This window comes from Heteronotia binoei, chromosome 17 (assembly GCF_032191835.1).
Source record: "Heteronotia binoei isolate CCM8104 ecotype False Entrance Well chromosome 17, APGP_CSIRO_Hbin_v1, whole genome shotgun sequence".
NCBI classification, from domain to species: domain Eukaryota; kingdom Metazoa; phylum Chordata; class Lepidosauria; order Squamata; family Gekkonidae; genus Heteronotia; species Heteronotia binoei.
The window spans coordinates 7,910,824-7,933,278 of record NC_083239.1 but is presented as its reverse complement, the minus strand read 5'-3'; the positions used below and the strand labels follow the sequence as shown (position 1 = coordinate 7,933,278).

The 22,455-nt window shown below is 48.9% G+C and overlaps 2 protein-coding genes across 2 annotated transcripts in view; both read left to right on the top strand.

Annotated features, from left to right (window-relative positions):
- LOC132586462 (uncharacterized) overlaps positions 1 to 10,022 on the top strand; it is a 76,392-nt gene extending 66,370 nt beyond the window's left edge. The window contains exons 3-4 of the mRNA XM_060258541.1: positions 9,531 to 9,903; positions 9,990 to 10,022. Of these exons, the coding sequence (XP_060114524.1) occupies positions 9,531 to 9,903; positions 9,990 to 10,022 (406 nt within the window). The remainder of the gene's footprint in view (positions 1 to 9,530; positions 9,904 to 9,989) is intronic.
- CRYBG2 (crystallin beta-gamma domain containing 2) overlaps positions 9,608 to 22,455 on the top strand; it is a 54,646-nt gene continuing 41,798 nt past the window's right edge. Inside the window, exons 1-3 of the mRNA XM_060258198.1 lie at positions 9,608 to 13,096; positions 21,220 to 21,264; positions 21,389 to 21,507. Of these exons, the coding sequence (XP_060114181.1) occupies positions 10,181 to 13,096; positions 21,220 to 21,264; positions 21,389 to 21,507 (3,080 nt within the window). The 5' untranslated portion in view covers positions 9,608 to 10,180. The remainder of the gene's footprint in view (positions 13,097 to 21,219; positions 21,265 to 21,388; positions 21,508 to 22,455) is intronic.

Below are 22,455 nucleotides of genomic sequence, written 5' to 3'. Positions count from 1 at the left end.
TCCTGACTCCACCCCCAAAGTCCCCAGATATTTCTAAAATTGGACTTGGCAACCCTATGTGATATTGCCATAATGCCTCCCCCCGCCCTCTATTAAGCAGCAGTGGACATGCAAGCTCCAAAGAGGTAGCTCTCATGCTATAGCCACCTCACTTTCTCAACCTAATCTATCTCACAGAACGGTTGCTGTGTAGATAAAAAGGAAGAGAGAAGAATGATGCTGCAAAACTGCTTTGGGGGAGAAAAGCAGGATATAAATTTCTAAATAAATAAATGCATGTTATACATAGGCATGACATAACATGTATGGTTCCCCTACCACTCTCTATTTATTTCATTCATCATTACATTTATGAGAAATGCTGGATAAAGGTGAATGGATGGACCGGTTTTTTAAATCCAACGAAGTACGCTGCTGCCTAGGAACATCTCGTGTCTCCCTTGTCTTTTTAATTTAATCTGCGTCTCAGAAGATAAGAGGCACTTTTATTCCCGCAGAGGGAGTGGTATTTCATTCGATCCTCTGGCTTGTTTGGAATGCTGTTGGCAGCTTGGCAGGGCAAAACTGGTGGAGCTGACTCACCCTGGAGATTAATAGTCTTTAAGACTAAGTAGGTCAGGACACTTTGCGCTTCACAACCTTCTGATACTCTGCACTAGGAAAAAAGTAGGCTGTTGACATTGGCCGCGTGATTTATTATTATTTTTTTACAAGCTTCAGTCAGCAATTCAGGTGAGAAGCCTCCCATTTTTTTTCTGGCAGATCTCTCATACCTTTAACAGTCGAGTGATAAGCAGTCTTTCTTAGTGGTTAGAATATCGGGGTAGGGACTGGGAGACCAGGCTTTGAATCCACTCTGCCATGGAAGCTCAGTGGGTGGCCTTGAGCAGTTCCTCTCTCACTCTAACCTACTTTGTAGGATGGTTGTCAGGAGGATAAAGTGGAGCAGGAGAGATTGAGGTCATAAGTGGCAGCAGAGCATCCTCACGGTAATTTTCCCATGCTTTCCTTGCTTGAGGCCTCCACGACTGCTATTTCCTTCCCCAAAACTGTACCTGCCCATCTACACTGCTGCAAAATCCATGGGGACCGTGCCAGGGAAAATGGCATCAAAGTGTGTGGGAGGGGACAAGATGACTGGGCTTTTCTGCCTATATTGGATTTATATCCCGCCCTCCACTCCGAAGAGTCTCAGAGTGGCTCACAATCTCCTTTACCTTCCTTCCCCACAACAGACACCCTGTGAGGTGGATGGGGCTGGAGAGGGCTCTCACAGCAGCTGCCCTTTCAAGGACAACCTCTGCCAGAGCTATGGCTCACCCAAGGCCATGCTAGCAGGTGCAAGTGGAGGAGTGGGGAATCAAACCCAGTTCTCCCAGATAAGAGTCCGCACACTTCACCACTACACCAAACTGGCTCTCTATATAGATGCCAACCTGGTTTTGCTGCACGCTTTCCCAAAACATTGCCACAAAGCAGGTTTCGGAAAGATCACAGGGAAGATGGGAAAGCCCAGTAGTTTTCATATTAAAAATTGGGATAAAATGTAAAGCCACTTTTTTTAAAAAAGAGGTATTTGGGGCGGGGGGAGAAGTCTGTTGGTAGATCGTTGTTAAAACATTTAACTTCCAGTTATTGAAGATGGGTTAGATCAAGTCTGTTTAGCTTGCCATTTCCCAAGTCCCATGTGGTGTCGACAATCATGTACTCTGACTAGCCTTACCATATGCAACCCCCTACCCCAACCCTTGCTCAGTAGAGTGCCAGGAGAAAAATTGAGAGGGGGACATCACATAATATGGTGATGTCACTTCTGGATGACTGTCATGGAGTGATGTCACTACATCAAGCAATGCTCCAAAATTTATGATCTTTAACACTGGGGAAATTCCTAGAACATCACTTCTGGGTCTTCGTTTGGAAACCACTTCCCCATGCACCACACCCAGAAGTAATCCCAGGATTATTGGGCATAGACCATATGAACATATGAAGCTGCGTTATACTGAATCAGACCCTCGGTCCATCAAAGTCAGTATTGTCTCCTCAGACTGGCAGCGGCTCTCCAGCGTCTCAAGCTGAGGTTTTTCACACCTATTTGCCTGGACCCTTTTTTGGAGATGCCAGGGATTGAACCTGGGACCTTCTGCTTCCCAAGCAGATGCTCTACCACTGAGCCACCATCCCTCCCCTGCTCTCCAGGGTCTCAAGCTGAGGTTTTTCACACCTATTTGCCTGGACCCTTTTTTGGAGATGCCAGGGATTGAACCTGGGACCTTCTGCTTCCCAAGCAGATGCTCTACCACTGAGCCACAATCCCTCCCCCTAAGTAAACTAACAAGCAGCAATAATTAAAAACAGACCTCACTCTATTCTTGCCAGACCTGGCAGATGGTAACCCTAAGTGTGACAAAGCTATCTTGAAGTTTAGATGCACTTCCAACTTCAACTGCTGCACGGGACTACAGACGTCTTGTCACAATATATTACTGGTGGGTCCATGTTTGCCTTGGCCAGTGACAGTGGCCCATGAACTGTGTTTGGCTTGGGGGCTCACAAGGCTTGCAGGTCTGGCAAGAATAGAGTGAGGTCTGTTTTTCATTATTGCTGCTCGTTAGTTTACTTTTTTCTCGTTATAGTTTTATTATGGTTGTTGCTGCTGTGTTTATGGAGCATTGTCCCCAAGTTCCCTGCAACATCATATACCGTATTTTTCGCACCATAAGACGCACTTCCCCCCCCAAAAAAAGTGGGGGGGAAGTGTGTGTGTCTTATGGAGCGAAGGTACATACCTTCCTCCGGGGGGGGGGGGGTGCGATCCGCTGCCTCCGCCTCTGATCCCGGTGCTTCCCCCGCGCCTGCCTGCCTGGCTCCAGCTTCTTCCAGCAAGCGCTGGGATCGCTCCCTCCACCCTCCGATCCCAGCGCTTGCTTTAAGCATCAGAGCTGAAGCCAGGCAGACAGGCACGGAGGAAGCACCCGCCCCCTCCGCAAACCCAGCGCTTCGCGAGCGCTGGCTGTGGAGGGGGCGGCGTGCTTCCTCCGTGCCTGTCTGCCTGGCTCCAGCTCTGATGCTTAAAGCAAGCGCCGGGATCGGAGGGTGGAGGGAGCGATCCTGGCGCTTGCTGTAAGCATCAGAGCTGGAGCCAGGCAGACAGGCACGGAGGAAGCACGCCGCCTTCTCCACAGCCGGCTGGGTTTGCAAAGCGCTGGGTTTGCGGTGGGGGCAGCGTGGAGCGATCCCAGCGCTTGCTAGAAGAAGCTGGAGCCAGGCAGGCAGGCGCGGGGAAAGCGCCAGGATCGGAGGCGGAGGCAGCGGATCGCCCCCCAGGAGGAAGGTGCGTCCTATGGACCAGAGCGCCTTATGGTCCAAAAAATACGGGTAATATCATTATGTTTTTTCCCCCTTAAGAAATATATACTCAGATACCTATAAAGATAGGCCATCCATTTCCCTTCCCCATCCTGGCCAGCTTAACGGGGGAAGTGGGGGGCATCAGAAAAGGCGATTGGAACAAACAGTGGAGTCAACAGCAAGGGTCAGCATAGGGGAATTTGCTGAGGCCCGCAGTCTGACAGGGAGCCCCAGAGCCAGAGCCAAGATTTTAAAAGTCCAAGGGGCACCCTTTCCCATCCACTGTGGGGCTTGCTGCTTCTCAGAAGTTTTCAGGGAAGGGGCAAAAGCTGGAGGCTCTGAAAGTGGCCAAGCCAAGGCAGCCAACCCTAAAACTTTGGAGTCGAGAAGCCTTGCTGGATTAAACCCTGTGGAGGCCCATAGGCAAAATCTCAGGAGGCCTCTTGCAAATTATCTCAGAGGTGGAGTACCCGCCCTGCCACCTGTGGTACCCACTGCAGCCTGCAGGCAGTTTCTCAAAAGCCCCTTTAACAAAGCTGCAGGGGAGAGGCAGAGAGAGGGAAACGTGGTGATGACGCCAGCAGTAGCCGCACCAGACATGTCAGGCAAAGAGCAGCTCAGTTGCTAATTGCAGGTTCAAACTGGGACAGCTGCGAGCAGGGGTGAAAACAGAGGGGAAAGCCGGCGTGCAAGCAGAGGGGTTTTCTTCTAGCTCCCTACCCCCCCCCACTAGGCTTCCCAACCCTCCCGCCCTGGCGGGGGACCCCAGGATTTCCAGCCTCTTCCCCAGCTCCCCAAAAAAAACAGAAGCGGGGGGAGGGGGGAACAGCGCCAAGAAGCGTGGTGAGCCGCCCCATCTCAGAGTGACGCCGCTGCACTGCTGCCGCCTCTTCTCCGCTTCACCGTAGCTGCTCCTCCAAGATGGGCTCAGGCTACGGTGAAGCGGAGAAGAGGCGGCAGCAGCGCAGCGGCGTCACCCGCTCCGCTCTGCCTCTGAGGTGAAATCAGAGAAGGGGAGGGTGGAGGGAAGGAAGGCATTTAAAAAGTTGTGAGGTCCCTTTAATTGTGATGGACAGAACTCCCTTTGGAGTTCAATTGTGCTTGCCACACCCTTGCTCCTAGCTCCACCCCGGTGTCTCCTGGCTCCACCCCCAAAGTCTCCTGGCTCCACCCCCAAAGTCCCCAGATATTTCTGGACTTGGACTTGGCAACCCTACCCCCCACCCAGGCACTTTGCAGCCAGCAGCTCCACCTGTCCCCCCCTCCCCAGTCCCCCCCTCCCCAAGAGGCTTCCTCCACCTCCCACTCCTCCACTTCCCTCCTCTCTGCCTGTTGCTTTTGCTGCTGCAGTGCACTGTGCCGTGTTCAGCTCTCCCAGCTCTGGCTGCTGCTGCTGCTGCTTCACCGGCTCAGCCAAAAGGGGGGGGGGAGCAGGCTGAGTCCCAGAGGGCTCCCTGGAAGTGGGAGGCCCCACGTGGAAGTCACGGGGCAGTGCTCTCACAGCCCCCCTCCATGGTTACAGGCCTGTGGAGTCCATAGCTAAATAGAGAGGCTTGGTCTGTCTGGTCTCAATAAAAATGGTATGTCACCCCCAGAGGCTTCAATAATGCCTCAGGGAACTCTGGGGAAATCTGCTTTTAGGGGCTGTCTATCTCCACATGGTTCTCCCAAAATTACAACTGATCTCTAGACTATAGAGATCATTCCCATTGGAGAAAATGGCAGCTTTGGAGGGTAAACTCTATGTGGGGTTGCCAATCTCCAGGTGGGGATCCCCCGGTTTGGAGGCCCTGCCCCCCACTTCAGGGTCATCAGAAAGTGGGGGGAGGGGAGGGAAATGTCTGCTGGGAACTCTGTTATTCCCTATGAAGATTTATTCCCATAGAAAATAACTGAGAATTGATCCGCGGGTATCTGAGGCTCTGGGGGGTAGAGGCACCAAATTTACCGTACAGCATCTAGTGCCTCTCCCCAAAATATCCCCCAAGTTTCAAAATGATTGGACCAGGGGGTCCAATTCTATGAGCCCCAAAAGAGGTGCCCCTATCCTTCATGATTTCCTATGGAAGGAAGGCATTGAAAAGGTGTGTCGTCCCTTTAAATGTGATGGCCAGAACTCCCTTTGGAGTTCAATTATGCTTGTCACAGCCTTGATCTTGGCTCCACCCCTAATGACTCCTGGCTCCACCCCCAAAGTCTCCTGGCTCCACCCCCAACGTCCCCAGATATTTCTTAAATTGGACTTGGCAACCCTAGGTGGCGGGCCGTGTGTGTGTGTGTGCCAGATTAGGCTCTCCCCACATGGCTTCAAATAGAAAAACAATTATTTGCATTAATTCTGCTGACCTGAATCATTCTCTCTCGGCGGAGCAGTTTTTTAAGTTGATAATTTTTTATGGCCTGCGAATGATGTTATAAATATCCATATGGCCCTTGGCAGAAAAAAGGTTCCCCACTCCTGCTTTATGGCATCACATCCCCACTGAGCTCCTGCCCCTTCTCAAACTCTGCCTTCCATGGGCACCACCCCTAAATTTCCAGGAATTTCCCGAACTGGAGTTGGTTGCCCTAGTCTCATTGGATGCTGGCCAGGGTGCTTGGATAGAATGGGGCATGCTTGTTTTATGGCCTTTTAGCCTTGTCAGCATCAGTGGAGATTAAAGGAACATGAAAGAGTTCTGCACTGCTCCCTTCTACAGAAGGGTGTGTGTTCATGATGGTGTGGTCTGCTTAGTAGAGGTGGGAGGAGAGTTCCCAACAAGCCGGAGACAAAAACAGAGGTTTAATGTGATGCTGTTTACCTGGTTATGTAACTCACCTATGTACCATTAAAAGCTTCAGTTGCCTATTTCTACATACTAAGCCTCTGTTAAACATCCCCACCCCACCCTGGATTGTTAGAAACCATTACTGGGGGGGGGGGTCATCTCGTCCAGCACCTCCTAAGTTCTAGGGGCAGCCATTGCAAACACTGCAAAGAAAAAGAAGGAAAAAAGGAAAGGCCCCCTGTGCAAACACCAGTCATTTCCAACTCTGGGATGACATTGCTTTCACAACGTTTTCACGGCAGACTTTTTACAGGGTGGTTTGCCATTGTCTTCCCCAGTCATCTACACTTTCCCCCCAGCAAGCTGGGTACTCATTTTACCGAATAGATGGAAAAGGGAAATGGGATACAGGAGATATTTTGCCTTATAAATTTGATGGCGTTGGAAAGCCCTCCCCCATTGCCGAAAATGCTAGCATATCACTAACCTGGAGAAACTCTGAAGGAAAAACAATGGACTTCTGGTATTGCAATACGATCCTTTCAGCTGCTGAAGCAACCCTGCAATTATAAGCAAGGAAGTGCCTTGGATTCACAGTGAGGGGTATTTTGAATCAAACCATGTTAGCAACCTGTCACTAGACATCCGTCTATATAACACCATGCAGCCATACCCTGCAACTTCCAGGCCCCTCCCCTTACTGATTGGTAAACTCAATCCACGACTGTTCTTTATTGAGAGAAAGACACTCTGCATGTGCTCAGGGACCTTCCACATGCCAAGCAGGTGCTCTAGCACTGAGCTATGGCTACCTGCTTTAAGTCTTCATTCATGAGCTCTGGCTCAGACATTTATTTATTAAGACATTTTCAGGGCCTTTTTTTTTTTAGCAGGAACGCACAGTAACGCAGTTCTGGCTGGCCTGGCGTCAGAGGGTGTGGCCTAACATGCAAATAAGTTCCTGCTGGGCTTTGTCTACCAAAAAAGCCCCGTGTGAAACAATGGTGACATCAGGGGGTGTGACCTGATATGCAAATGAGTTCCTGCTGGGCTTTTTTTCTACAACAAAAGCCCTGGGCATTTCTATACTGCTTTACATGAGGGCTTGAAGCTGTTGTATACTAAATCAGCCCATAGGTCCATCAGGGATAGTGTTGTCTACTTAGACAACCAAGAGTTCTACAGACTTTCAGGCAGAGGTCTTTCATTTCATCTGTTCTTAACTGCTGATGGCAGCGGCTGAACCCTGGGACCTTCCACATGCCAACCAGGTGCTCTAGCCCAGAGCGATAGCTACCTACTTTAAATCAAATGCTAGCAGATGTCAGTGATCTTCCATCCAACAAATAAACCCTGAATAGGAATCAGCCCAAACCACCAGCTATTTAGCAAGCTGTTCAGAAGAATTCCTTGGCCAAAGCCATCATTGTGTGTGAAAGGAGCGACTTAGTTAAAATGCAGCTTCTTCTTCTTCTTTTTTTTAAAATATCAAAACGGATGTTACAAGACAAAATGCCGGGGGAGGGGGGATGGGATGGCAGATAGATTTATAAGACAAACAGCGGTTGTGTTATAAATATATCTCCCATACCACCACCACCCTGGCATTTGCAGATGGAAACAGGGACCCTCTTGTGTACTTTTGACACCTCTCTTCTCACAGCAAGGATAACTACATAAGTACTCGTATCAAAATCACATTGCTGAAGGCTCTTCTCCACCAGCTGGATGCCATTTGAGTATGCCCTGCAATGGAGTGTCCTGCACTGATCTGAACACACAGGCAGTTTTCTTCTGGTTAATCACATTGCTGAAGGCTCTTCTCCACCAGCTGGATGCCATTTGAGTATGCCCTGCAATGGAGTGTCCTGCACTGATCTGAACACACAGGCAGTTTTCTTCTGGTTAACAGTACACTGGGAGGGGGGGGGGACACCAGTGTTGCCCTATATCATGTCTCTCAACAGTTGAAAATGAACCCAGCCATGAATCAACAGGTTGCACTCATGTGCATGAAAAATAAGAGCTATCTGCTTTTACTCAGATATTGATTTCTGAGAGGCCCTTGGAAGATAGGACGGAAATCTGAGGAAATATGACACTAGTACCCAATGTTAATGAGATTTTGTTTAAAACACATACTTCAGATCTCCAGCAAATGGGCAAAACAGGAGCAGTGATTCTAACAAGCGAGTTACCACAAAAGAGGGGTGAACACTGAAGGGGAAGCTGTGCCTTAGTGGTATAGCATCTGTTTTCCATGCAGAAGGTCCCAGGTTCAATCCCTGTCATCTCCACTGGAAATCATCTGGCAGGAGGTGATGTGAAAGCCCTCTTGCCAGAGACCCTGGAGAGCCACTGCCAGTCTGAGTAGACAGTACTGACTGTGATGGGCCAATGGTCTGATTCAGTAGAAGGGAATTTTGTATATCTGCATGTGTAATAAACAAGGATAGTTAGAGTATTGTAAATGCCAAGCTGTTCAGGGCAAAATCTGCCTTATCAGACCAGTGATCTATCAAAAGTTTTGTCTCAGATATGCAGCAGCTTTCCAGGATTTCAGGCAGAGGTCTTTCACCTCACCTACCACCTAATCCTTAACTGGAGATGCCAGGAATTGAAGCTGGGACCTTCAACATGCCAACCAGGTGCTCTAGCCCAGAGCCATAGCTACTTACTTTAAATCAAATGTGAGCAGACGCCAGTGATTTTCTATCCAACAAATAAACCCTGAATAGGAATCAGCCCAAACCACCAGCTATTTAGCAAGCTGTTCAGAAGAATTCCTTGGCCAATGGATGGGAGAGCCAGTTTGGTGTAGTGGTTAAGTGTGTGGACTCTTATCTGGGAGAACCGGGTTTGATTCCCCACTCCTCCCCTTGCACCTGCTGGAATGGCCTTGGGTCAACCATAGCTCTGGCAGAGGTTGTCCTTGAAAGGGCAGCTGCTGTGAGAGCCCTCTCCAGCCCCACCCACCTCACAGGGTGTCTGTTGTGGGGGAGGAAGGTAAAGGAGATTGTGAGCCGCTCTGAGACTCTTTGGAGTGGAGGGCGGGATATAAATCCAATATCTTCTTCTTCTTACATCCAGATCACCATTTTACAATTGCTGAACTACAATGATATCTTTTTGAGTTACAATTCTAGGCCTAGATTTATCCTTCAGGTTTTTTTAAAGAGTGAACTTGCAGGGTCGCTGTCTCCTTTTAAGGCACAGAAGTTTGTCAAACGGTTCATCTATAAAATTTGGAGGATTTCATCGAGGGGGGAACAAGGCAAATAATCACGGGAGTGCAAAGGGACGTAAATGCAGAGAGTATCAGTGATTGGCTGTTCTAGTCCCTCCAGTCCTGACAGTTTCTTTCTTTCTTTCCCCACCCCCCACCCCCTCTCTTGTCCTCATCTCCAGCTTCTCTGAACTGCATGAAATCCCTCCAGGGGCAAACAGCCAGGAGATCCAGCCTGACAAACTGCGCAGCATCGGACAACGCAACATGGAGAAAGTTTCAGGCGGCTCACGCTTCTTTCAGGGCAGGGCAGGAGGGTCCATCACAAGCTCCTCATTCAGTTGGAAGAAAGCAGCCGCTGATCCACCCAGAGAAGAAGTCAAACCTCCCCTCAGCAAGGCGTCCGCAATGGCACAGATGATAGAGAAAGGAACCCCCAGGGCCAGCAGTCCCTCCAGAGTGTCTGTTCTGCTTGAGGCCTGGGAGAAGGGGCTGGTCGGAATGGAACCTGCTGCACAACCTTCCTCTACAAGCACTCGGCGCTCCCGTTCTCCGGTACACACCAGACGCCTCCTTTCCTCCAAAGAGACTTCCCGGTCTCTTTCACCTGCAAAATACCAAAAGTTCCTTTTCTCTTACAGATCCCAAGCAACCCCTTTCTCCAGCCAATATAAGGCAATTTCCCTCGCAAGCGGATATCAAGCGATCCTTTTCTCCAGCAGATACAAAGCAGTGCCACTCTCCAGCAGATCCAAGGCAGCCTCCTTCACCAGCAGATGCCAAGCCATCCTTTTCTTCAGCAAATTCAAAGCAGTCCCATTCTTCAACAGATATGAGGCGGCCTCCTTCACTAGCAGACACCAAGCGAGTTTTTTCTCTCGGAGATGCCAAGCAATCCCTTTCGCCAGCAGATACAAGACAGACTCCTTCACCAGCAGACGCCAAGCGATTCTTTTCTCTCGCAGACGTCAAGCAGTGCCTTTCTCCAACAGATGTGAAGCAGTCACCTTCACCCGTAGATACCAAGCGATGCTTTTCTCCAGCAGAGAACAGGGAGTCCAATTCTTCAGCTGACATGAGGCAGTCTCCTTCACCAGTACAAATGAGACGATCTCTTTCTCCATTAGGTACCAGCCGGTCCCATTCTCCATCTGGAACCAGGCAGTCACGTTCTGCAGCAGATACCAGGCGGCCCTGTTCCCCAGCAGACTCCAGACATTCTGTTTCTCCAGTAGAAACCAGACAGTCTTGTTTTGTGCCATATACCAGAAGCCCATCTCCCTCAGCAAGTGCCTGGTACTCCTCTTCTCCAGTAGATAAACAGCGTTCATCTTCCCCTGCAGATTTACAGTTTTCTTCTTTACCAGATAGGCAGGCAACTTCCAGGCACTCATCTTCTGTGAAGGACATCAAGGAGCGATTTTGCCCAACAGACTCCAAGCAGCCACTTTCCCCAACTGATGTTAGGTCATCACCATCTCCTTCTTCTTCCCTGGATTCAAGAAGCTTCTCTCCCACTTCAGATGGGAGGCGTTCCCGTTCTCTCAGCCCATGCAGAGAGTTTACAGCTCACGGGCCTGTGTTCTCACAAGTGTATTCCCCAGGTTCAAAATCTAAGAACCTAGAAGGAACAGAGGTGCAAGACACTAGGAGCACTGGAATAGCTAGATCCCAGGGAGAAAGCCACTGTTGCGATGCTGCTAATGCCGCTACAACTGCTGGATTTCCAAAAGAAAACCATACATCAAACACGGTTGGATCCCAGAAAGACAATTTCCCCACATCTGTCAGTGCCCGAGTGGCCCAATTCCAGAATGGAAGTTGTGTGCCAAACACACCTACTTCCAATATAGTCAATGGATCCCCACAGGGAAGTCACATGACCCGTACCACCATACTTAAATCACAAACAGAAAACTACCTGTCAAGAGCTGCTAACACTACTCTGTGCAGCAAACCTTCTGATGGATCTCCTGTGACGAATCCCATGCCTCGCTTCCTTGGCTCCAGTAGGGTATCTGAATCCCAAACCCAGTGCTACAACTCGAAAGGTGGCAGCATGGTTGTGTTTAGAACTGAACGGCAAGTCATTGTGCCCAAAGGTGAAAGTGGAACTATGTACAGAGCAGATCAAGAGGTTATTGTGTCCAGTTCTGGGCCAGGGAGGATGAGAAAATCCCAGCAACAAAAAGATCTCATGCCAAACGCTACTGACAACACTGCACCAAAAGAAAACCATCACCAACCACAGGATGACCTCGCTGATGCCAAGTCTCCTAAAATAAGCCTCACATCCATCTCTGGTGTTTGCAACAGCTCCCTGCCACAACCACAAAGTTGCATTTCTCAATCCAGAAGTACTGGTGTGAACGATGCCCAAAGGCAAAGGTGTATGCTTGAGTCAAGCCCGGCAATCACATCAAACAGAGATGCTACCACATGTGAGGAGGGAACAGTTCATTTTAGCACACCACAAAGTGACTGCAGCATACACAACAAAGCTGTATTTCAAAAGCACAGCAGCCCAGTTGCATCAAGCAAACCTGAGAAGGTAGGAAGCATGCCTGATTCAGGGGGCCCTAAAGCAAGAGGATCAAATCAGGGGGAGAAGGTTACTGCCACTGGATTCAAAATAACTTGGTGCACATCTGGTGCTGGAGGAACTGCAGGAGAAAGCAGCATGCCAGTAACTTCACTGGGGTCTCAGAAAACTGCTCCAGAGGATCAGAAAGTCAACACCAAGGTTCAGCTGAAGAAAGACTGGAGTGATCCATCCAAGGATGCCCTTGTCTTTGCGCAAGGACCAGAAGTTCATCTTATGGAGACAAACTCTTTCCGGGAGCCCCTGACCCAGGAAACAGGAAGGAACGACACAACAGAAGAGGAACCAGAGGAATCTGTTGACATGGAACTTTTTGTGGACACCCTGCGTAACATGGAACCTCCTGAACTCCGCAAGCCCTTGAAGATTCACCCAAGGCCACCACGGCCTTCCACACTCGTGAAGCAGGCTGCCTTGCCACCAATCCATGAGCACCATGTCACTCCCAAGTCCAGAGTTCCTCTCCCAGCTGCTCTTGATGCGCTGTTTGCCCTCACTGAAGAGACAGAGAAGGAATCCAAGAAGGAACACAATAGATTTGCAGAAGAGATAGAAGAGGTAGAGAATCCGTATCTTACTGAGGATGAGAAGTCACATGCTAACAACCAAGCCAAGAAACCCTACCCATGGGAAAACAAGCCATACAAGACTGAGGAGGAGATAGGCGCGTTCTTGGGAAAGCTGCAGCAAGCCTCTGTGGAGTACAAAGTCATAGCTCCTAAAGCAACAGTGAATCAGACCAATCTTATCAGGGCCAACATTCTCAAAGGGCCCTCACTTTTGTGTGGTTTCGTGGACAAGAAGGCTATGGAAGATAAGCCTTATTCCCGTTTGGACAGCAGCCTTCTTTACAGCAGGTTCATCATCCCTGAGAAGCCCCAGTTCAAAGCCCCAGAGAAAGGGAAGGATGGGAGCAGCTCACCTATGTTGCCGATGGTTCTAAAGGTCAACCGGGAATGCCAGACGTCTCCAAATGGGCCACAAGTTGGCACGAATGAACATCTGAGCTCTGAGTCATCACTGGATGGCTTCCATGTTCACTCTTCCTCCAGAACTCCATCTGCAAAAGTTGGTTTCAGCCAGATTCCTCTCCTTTCCAAGGAGGTACACTTTCTTCCCCAGACGACTTCTTGCCTGGAAATTCAGGTGAGTAAATCCATTACAAATGAAAGTATAAAAGCTTTGGGGGGAATAGACAAGTGAAGTTCTCCACTATTGTCTTTAACTGGTGACAAGTGCAATCATTTCCCACCACTGGAAGTCGTTTTCTCGGTTGCTCCGGCGTATTTGAGCTATGTGAGGCCAATTCCAGGAGGGACAGTAGCCAGACAACTGTCGCAGAGTACAAACAAACAGCTCTGTCCCTAGAATTTCCACTTTCAGCCTATGGGAGAACTAGCGATAAAGCGTCACATTGGCACTAAGAGGATTGACAAAACCTTCAGGGCAACTGGTTGGCCACTGTGTGAAACAGGATGCTTGACATTAGTCTGTTCCAGCAGGACTCCTTATGTTCAGTTCAAGAGGGTTGGGATTACAGGATCCAAACCACTGAGGTCTTTACTTGGGTGTACAGACCTTCCTTGAAGTCACAGGCTGCTGCACCCAAGCAAAGGGTGCAGGAGATTAAGCGTCATTATTTTGTTATTGTTTCTCTTCTTTACTGGGTACTGCTGAGTCAGTGATGCTCATTAAAGAAATTGACCCAGGGGATGATAGGAAACCAAGAGGCATTGTAAGGACAGAAATATGTGGACGGAATTCACTGCCACAGGAGGTGGTAGCAGCTACAAGCATAGCCAGCTTCAAGAGGGGGTTAGATTAAAATATGGAGCAGAGGTCCATCAGTGGCTATTAGCCACAGTGTGTGTGTGTGTGTATAAATTTTGGCCACTGTGTGACACAGAGTGTTGGACTGGATGGGCCATTGGCCTGATCCAACAAGGCTTTTCTTATGTTCTTCTGTGACACAGAGTGTTGGACTGGAGGGGCCATTGGCCTGATCCAGCATGGCTTCTCTTATGTTCTTATGTGACACAGAGTGTTGGACTGGAGGGGCCATTGGCCTGATCCAACATGGCTTCTCTTATGTTCTTATGTGACACAGAGGGCTGGACTGGATGGGCCATTGGCCTGATCCAACATGGCTTCTCTTATGTTCTTATGTGACACAGAGTGTTGGACTGGAGGGGCCATTGGCCTGATCCAGCATGGCTTCTCTTATGTTCTTATGTGACACAGAGGGCTGGACTGGATGGGCCATTGGCCTGATCCAACATGGCTTCTCTTATGTTCTTATGTGACACAGAGTGTTGGACTGGAGGGGCCATTGGCCTGATCCAGCATGGCTTCTCTTAAGGTCTTATGTGACACAGAGTGTTGGACTGGAGGGGCCATTGGCCTGATCCAACAAGGCTTCTCTTATGTTCTTATGTGACACAGAGTGTTGGACTGGAGGGGCCATTGGCCTGATCCAACATGGCTTCTCCTATGTTCTTCTGTGACACAGAGTGTTGGACTAGAGGGGCTATTGGCCTGATCCAACATGGCTCCTCTTATGTTCTTCTGTGACACAGAGTGTTGGACTGGAGGGGCCACTGGCCTGATCCAACATGGCTTCTCTTATGTTCTTCTGTGACACAGAGTGTTGGACTGGAGGGGCCACTGGCCTGATCCAACATGGCTTCTCTTATGTTCTTCTGTGACACAGAGTGTTGGACTGGAGGGGCCACTGGCCTGATCCATCAGGGCTTCTCTTATGTTCTTATGTTATGTTCTTATATAAACTGTGGTCCATGATGCAAATCACGATTCAAATTTGGGCACCCACCTTTGGTACCAACTCACAGTGTGGTACTCATTTAATACTTTACTATATATAGGCATTTCTTTCTTTCTCTTTCTGTCTTTTCCTTCTTTGAAAAGATGTAAATTAAAAAAGAAATGGCCATTCCTAGATCTCTGTCCCATGTATGCTGAAAAGTATCTACCACTAGGTGGTGGTTGTTTTTGAAATCAGACCTTCGTAACATTACCAACCAGCATTAACTCAAAATCAGTCTTATCCCTTATATGGTAATATTTCATGGCAATGCTGTAATAATATTTTGCTTTAGTGTCTGATTTCCTGGATTATAGAAGACTGACTTCAGGTTTACAAAGTAATAAATAAATTGTCTGTAATGTGTTGGAATAATAAATACTAGGGTAATGCCCCTGTGTTGTTATTGCAATGGCTGTGGTTCCGATAGAATAACACAGTGGAAACCACGGCTTGATCCTTTGGCTGCTCACAGCTCACCAGCTGGAAGACCAATGATCTATGAGAACACTCTAAGCAAGTTAGTCAGATTAGGCTGAGGGTGTGTGACTGGCCCAGGGTCATCCAGTGAGTTTACATGGGATTTAAAACTGCGTCTTCCATATTATAGTTTAGCACTCTAACAGCTACGCTACACTTGCTGTCTATGATTGGTCTCCCAGTTTGTTTGTTTGGTTGTTTATTTATTGGAGAGCCAGTTTGGTTTAGTGGTGAAGTGTGCGGACTCTTATCTGGGAGAACCGGGTTTGATTCCCCACTCCTCCACTTGCACCTGCTAGCATGGCCTTGGGTCAGCCATAGCCCTGGCAGAGGTTGTCCTTGAAAGGGCAGCTGCTGTGAGAGCCCTCTCTAGCCCCACCCACCTCACAGGGTGTCTGCTGTGGGGGAGGAAGGGAAAGGAGATTGTGAGCCGCTCTGAGACTCTTTGGAGTGGAGGGCGGGTCTAAATCCAATATCTTCATCTACCTCACAGGGTGTCTGTTGTGGGGGAGGAAGGGAAAGGAGATTGTGAGCCGCTCTGAGACTCTTTGGAGTGGAGGGCGGGTCTAAATCCAATATCTTCATCTACCTCACAGGGTGTCTGTTGTGGGGGAGGAAGGGAAAGGAGATTGTGAGCCACTCTGAGACTCTTCGGAGTGGAGGCCGGGATATAAATCCAATATCTTCAATATCTTCTTCTATTTTGATTTATATCCCGCCCTACCCCACTGAAGCAGGCTCAGGGCTGCTCACAACACAGAATTCTAACAATAAAATCAAGAATTAAAATACATTAATAATTTACACAGTAAAAATAAACACAATTTGTCAGCGTACTATCCTACAGTCTTCCTTAAAATTCAGATTCAGATGCCCGTCAGTTGTATGCCAACCGGAAGAGGACTGTCTTACAGGCCTTGCGGAACTGCCCAAGGTTTCCCAGGGCCCTCACCTCTTCCGGCAGCTGGTTCCACCAACAGGGGGCTGTGATCGAAAAAGCCCTGTCCCTAGTTGACTTCAAACGGGTTTCCTTTGGCCCGGGGATTGTAAGGAGATTCTGAGAACCCGATCTCAGTACTCTCCAGGGAACATATGGGGAGAGACGGTCCCTAAGGTAAGCAGGTCCTAGGCCATATAGGGCTTTAAAAGTAATAACCAGCACCTTGTACTGAACTCAATATATTATTGGCAGCCAGTGCAGTTCCCGAAGCCCCGGCTGAATGTGCTCCCATCTGGGGAGCCCTAATAGCAACCGGGCGGCGGCGTTCTGCACTAGTTGCAACTTCCGGGTTCGGCACAGGGGCAGCCCCATGTAGAGGGCATTGCAGTAATCCAACCTTGAGGCAACCGTTGCATGGATTGTCAGTTAAAGTAATGGGTACAACTGCTTCTGGTAGTCAGTTCAGAGCAGTTATCAAGGGAGGGGAGTTGTTCCTAATCCCTCCCTCATGGCATTTTCCAGCCCAAATCCCGTCCCACACAAATTGGGGAAGCTCCTAGGTTTGCCATGCTGTATCTGGATGTGTGGTGCTGTGTGTACCCCAAAGTGTTATCATGATGTCATGCCATGCACAACGCTGGCTTTTTTTCCTCCCACCACCACTTGGAGCGGAGGCAGGCAACAGTGGGTGCTGGTGGAGAGCCAGTTTGGTGTAGTGGTTAAGTGTGCAGACTCTTATCTGGGAGAACCGGGTTTGATTCCCCATTCCTCCACTTGCACCTGCTGGAATGGCCTTGGGTCAGCCATAGCTCTGGCAGAGGTTGTCCTTGAAAGGGCAGCTGCTGTGAGAGCCCTCTCCAGCCCCACCCACCTCACAGGGTGTCTGTTGTGGGGGAGGAAGAGAAAGGAGATTGTGAGCCGCTCTGAGACTCTTCGGAGTGGAGGGCAGGATATAAATCCAATATCTTCTTCTTCTTCTTCTGGTGGGAAGCCTCCCACTATAGCAACCTAGGGGCTTTTTTGTTGCTTTCTCTGCAAGGCAAAGAGCAGCTCAAGAGGGTCCATTTTGATCAGGAAAATGGCACGGGGTGGGGGGATGTGAAATGGCCCCTCTTCCTTGCCCATACCACTTTGAACAAATCGCCAACTCTGCTGATGACTGCATTCCAGTAAAACAGAAAAAAAAGGCGTGCAATGGGGGCTCTCCCAGAGCTATGGGCAGTCTGACCCCCTAGCTTAAAAGGTGCGAGTCGCTTGCTAACTTTCATTCTTACAAGGGTGTGACTGTCACTCATGTTGGAGAAGCACCTTTCCTCTCCTGTTTATCACTGGGGTGGGTGGACACAAACTGGAATGCACTTGGTACAGCTAAAGAAGGGTGGAAGAAGAGACAAAAGGCTTTTCACGTTTGAACAACAGGCACAACAGAGAAATTACGATGAAAGTTATGAAGGACAGACAAGTAGGGCAGAGTGTTTATGGGTGGCATACAGGTGGGTTTATGACCAGATACCTGGGGATTTTGGCACACTAAAAAACACTATATTTTATTATTACCAGCATGGTGTAGTGGCTAGAGGGTCAGACTGGGGTCCGTGAGACCCAGGTTCAAATCCCCACTCTGCCATAGAAGCTTGCTGGGTGACGTTAGGCCATTTACGCATTTGCAGCCTAACCTTCCTCACAGGGTCGTTGTTGTGAGGATAAAATGAAGGCAGGGAGAATGCTTTGCATCACCACTGGGGAGAAAACTGGGATCAGAAAGCAATTTTCTCCAGACCAGTTCAGCCAAGGATCTTGGAGGGGTTTTCTGCCATCTTCTGGGCATGGAGCAGGGGTTGCTGGATGAGTGGGGGTGGGGGGAGGGCAGTTGTGAATTTCCTGCATTGTGCAATGGGCTGGACTAGTTGTCTCTGGAGCTACCTTCCATCTCTTTGATTCTATAATTTAAGTAAATAAGTATTTTGGATTTCACAAAAAGCACAAGCAAAGCATTCCCCAGTAAGTACACAGCTGTAGAAGATAGAAGATAGAAGAAGATATTGGATTTATATCCCGCCCTCCACTCCAAAGAGTCTCAGAGCAGCTCACAATCTCCTTTACCTTCCTCTCCCACAACGGACACCCTGTGAGGTAGTTGAAGATATTGGATTTATATCCCGCCCTCCACTCCGAAGAGTCTCAGAGCGGCTCACAATCTCCTTTACCTTCCTCCCCCACAACAGACACCCTGTGAGGTGGGCGGGGCTGGAGAGGGCTCTCACAGCAGCTGCCCTTTCAAGGACAACTTCTGCCAGAGCTATGGCTGACCCAAGGCCATTCCAGCAGGTGCAAGTGGAGGAGTGGGGAATCAAACCCGGTTCTCCCAGATAAGAGTCCGCACACTTAACCACTACACCAAACTGGCTCTACACCAAACTAGCCAGGATTAAAGACCAAAATTCACATTATGTTGAGGATCTGGGATTAGACCCTTGCCTGGAGTATTGTTTAGCCTGAAAAAGTTGCCACATTAGAGAAGGCAAATTAGATCATGGTGTCGTACTGAGAAAGGGGGGAGGTGCAATTAGCCCACCTTGAGGAAAACCAAAAAAGCAAAGGGATGTTTTTTGTCTTTCTTTTTTTCTGGGAGGGGAAAAAGCAGACAATGGTTTCAGTTGGGGAAACTGGGGGAACTCCCCCTCTTAGAGCTGCATGACCCTGAAGGCAAATTTCATATTGGGATAACCTATCACTGAGTCCCTATGTGTAGTTTGGCTCACAGTTTCCTAACTTACAGGACTGGAGGTGAGTTTATCTAAAGACGTCCTGTGAATTCACTGAGGTTGAGGTGAAGAAGAAGAAGATAGAAGAAGATATTGGATTTGTATCCCGCCCTCCACTCCGAAGAGTCTCAGAGTGGCTCACAATCTCCTTTACCTTCCTCCCCCACAACAGACACCCTGTGAGGTAGATGAAGATATTGGATTTATATCCCGCCCTCCACTCCGAAGAGTCTCAGAGCGGCTCACAATCTCCTTTCCCTTCCGCCCCCACAACAGACACCCTGTGAGGTAGATGAAGATATTGGATTTATATCCCGCCCTCCACTCCAAAGAGTCTCAGAGCGGCTCACAATCTCCTTTCCCTTCCTCCCCCACAACAGACACCCTGTGAGGTAGATGAAGATATTGGATTTATATCCCGCCCTCCACTCCGAAGAGTCTCAGAGCGGCTCACAATCTCCTTTCCCTTCCGCCCCCACAACAGACACCCTGTGAGGTAGATGAAGATATTGGATTTATATCCCACCCTCCGCTCCAAAGAGTCTCAGAGCGGCTCACAATCTCCTTTACCTTCCTCCCCCACAACAGACGCCCTGTGCGGTGGGTGGGGCTGGAGAGGGCTCCCACAGCAGCTGCCCTTTCAAGGACAACCTCTGCCAGAGCTATGGCTGACCCAAGGCCATTCCAGCAGGTGCAAGTGGAGGAGTGGGGAATCAAACCCGGTTCTCCCAGATAAGAGTCCGCACACTTAACCACTACACCAAACTGGCTCTCCATGTAAAAATTCTGACTAGAGACAGCTCAGCTTGCAGACTGAGCTAATTCCCTGTGTGCCAAATTTCTAACGGACATGGGCAGATATATATTCTGATCAAGACAATGGAGTAAGAAAGCTGTTTGAGATGCAGAGGATACCAGAATTTGAAACTTGCCCTCATGCATATCTACTCTAGTGATGGTTTAGACTGAGTTATTCCATCTCCTCCAGGGAACCCTGAGAACCTTGAAGCTGTGTGAGGGGTGGACTTGTGATCCCTGCCAAAAACTGACACCCTTGCCAAATGATCATTCTCAAGACTCCCTGGGGGCAGACATTATGGCAGGTAACCGGTGGGAATTCAATGAGGACAGGGACTTACCTTTTCGTTATCACCCAACATGATGCTCTACAGGATCTGGAAATGATGTCATGGTATCATGGCAATCCTCTAGCATTCACCCCAAACTCTATGATGATCCCCGTTTGTTTTTCTGGGTTACCATGCTCCCCACATACCCTATCTTGAGCTCCTTGGAGAAAGATTAGAGCAGAAAAGTGCAAACCCACCTAAAAACAAAACAAAACAGGGACCAGGTGACATTCTTATACTTTTCTTTAAGGATCAGATTACCCATCCTTTCCCTATGGAGGTCCAGGTCTGGTCTCTACCTGCAACAAGATGAGATGGTCTCTAGGGGTCAAAGGGCTGAGGTGGTAGAATGGACTGTTCCACTTCATAGTACAGGTGAGGGTTTCCATAAATCTGGCCTTCATTAATAATTCCCTGTAAGCAGAACACTAGCAGAGCATGTAAAGACTGAGCTAGAACTTTCTGCCCTGCTGTACTGATTTTTTATGTTCAGGGAATTTTTACATGGAGAAGAATTAAGATTTCGGTAATATACCGTTTTCGCACACAGCTTACCTCGCAGTCACAATCCTGTTCCCTCCGCAGCATCCGGTCGGATTTCCCACCATCTGTGCCAAAGTTACAGGAAGTGCCGCAGCTTCTGCGTAGCAAACGTAAACCGCTAAAACCCAGTTTGCATTTGCTACGCAAAAGCCGCGGCACTTCCTGTAACTCTGGCGCAGATGGTGGGAAATCCGACAGACGCTGTGGAGGGAACAGGATTGTGACTGCGAGGTAAGCTGTGTGCGAAAACGCTCATAGTCCCTTTCCCTGTAGTTTAAAGTGGTATAGCCCATACCACCACCTCAGAATTTCATTGCTTCAGTTTGCTGGCAGCCGAAGGGAAGAGAACAGTGTGATGCCATGGGCATTCAAAATGCATCTTCTTTCTCCTTTTGCTCCTGCTTCTGGTGCAATAGGAAAAGGAGCAGGAAAATGCATGCATCTGTCAGAGTCAAAGGTTCTGTATGTGACTCAGTATCAGGGATGGATCCTTTAGGAAGGGGAGCACCGTGGGGCATTGTTCACTAGGAACAAACAGTTTTGGATATGTGATCTCACCCAGTTTTCCTCCATTTATTTTTAAATTATAGCCAAAAGAGGACAGAGTTCTGAAGATTAACGTGCGACCTGGGAAGGTATGTTTGCAAAGAGTGAGTTTGGCAGGGGTGGGGAGGGTGTCTGTAAAGATGTATTTTGTGGAGAAGGGAGGGGCTGCCTTGCTTGACCATTATTCTCCCCTCCATTTCTTTTCCATTCTAGATCATCTTGTACTCCCAGGCAAACTTTGGGGGAGAGAAGAGAGAAATCTGGGGTGACGTTATAGATGCTACAGCCTGGGACCTTTCCCACACCATCTCTGTCCAAGTTATCCGAGGAGGGTAAGTGAACCAAGAGCAATGAGTTCGAGAGGAGAGGAGTGAGCACTGTCTAGACGGGCAGAAAGCGACAGGGGAGAGCTGTGGTTCAGGGGAAGAGCACATATTTAGCCTGCAGAGGGTCCCAGGTTAAAGGACCACAGAAAAATCCTTTCTGTACATGAGACCTTGAGGTGCTGCTGGCAATCCAATTAATGCATTACAAAGTCCTTGCGGCTGCCTTAAGGACTTTCTATAGGGTTGCCAAGTCCAATTCAAGAAATATCTGGGGACTTTGGGGGTGGAGCCAGGAGACATTAGGGGTGGAGCCAAGATCAAGGCTGTGACAAGCATCATTGAACTCCATAGGGAGTTCTGGCCATCACATTTAAAGGGACGACACACCTTTTCATTTCCTTCCTCCCATAGGAAATCATGAAGGATAGGGGCACCTTCTTTTGGGGCTCATAGAATTGGACCCCCTGGTCCAAACTTTTTGAAACTTGGAGGGTATCTTGGGAGGAGGCACTAGATGCTATACTGAAAATTTGGTGCCTCTACCCAGAAAAACAGCCCTCCCCAGAGCCCCAGATACCCTCAGATCAATTCTCCATGATTTTCTATGGGAATAAATCTACATAGGGAATAACAGAGGTCCCAGCAGACATTTCCCTCCCTTCCCCCCGCTTTCTGACGTCCCTGAAGCGGGGGGAGGGCCTCTAAACCGGGGGATCCCCTGCCCCCACCTGGGGATTGGCAACCCTAACTTTCTATTAGGCATGCACCTGGGGTTCCCTTCTGGGAACATAATTCCCATGTTTTCACAGGCCCAATCTGATCAGGACCATGGTACTCAAGGAGAAAAGGTTTAAAACAGGCCTGTAGCCAGGATTTTAAAAGTTGAAGGGGGGGGGGTGTTAAACAGTCTGGGGCATTTTCCCCTCTGTGCCGTTTTTCCAACCTCATTCGGCC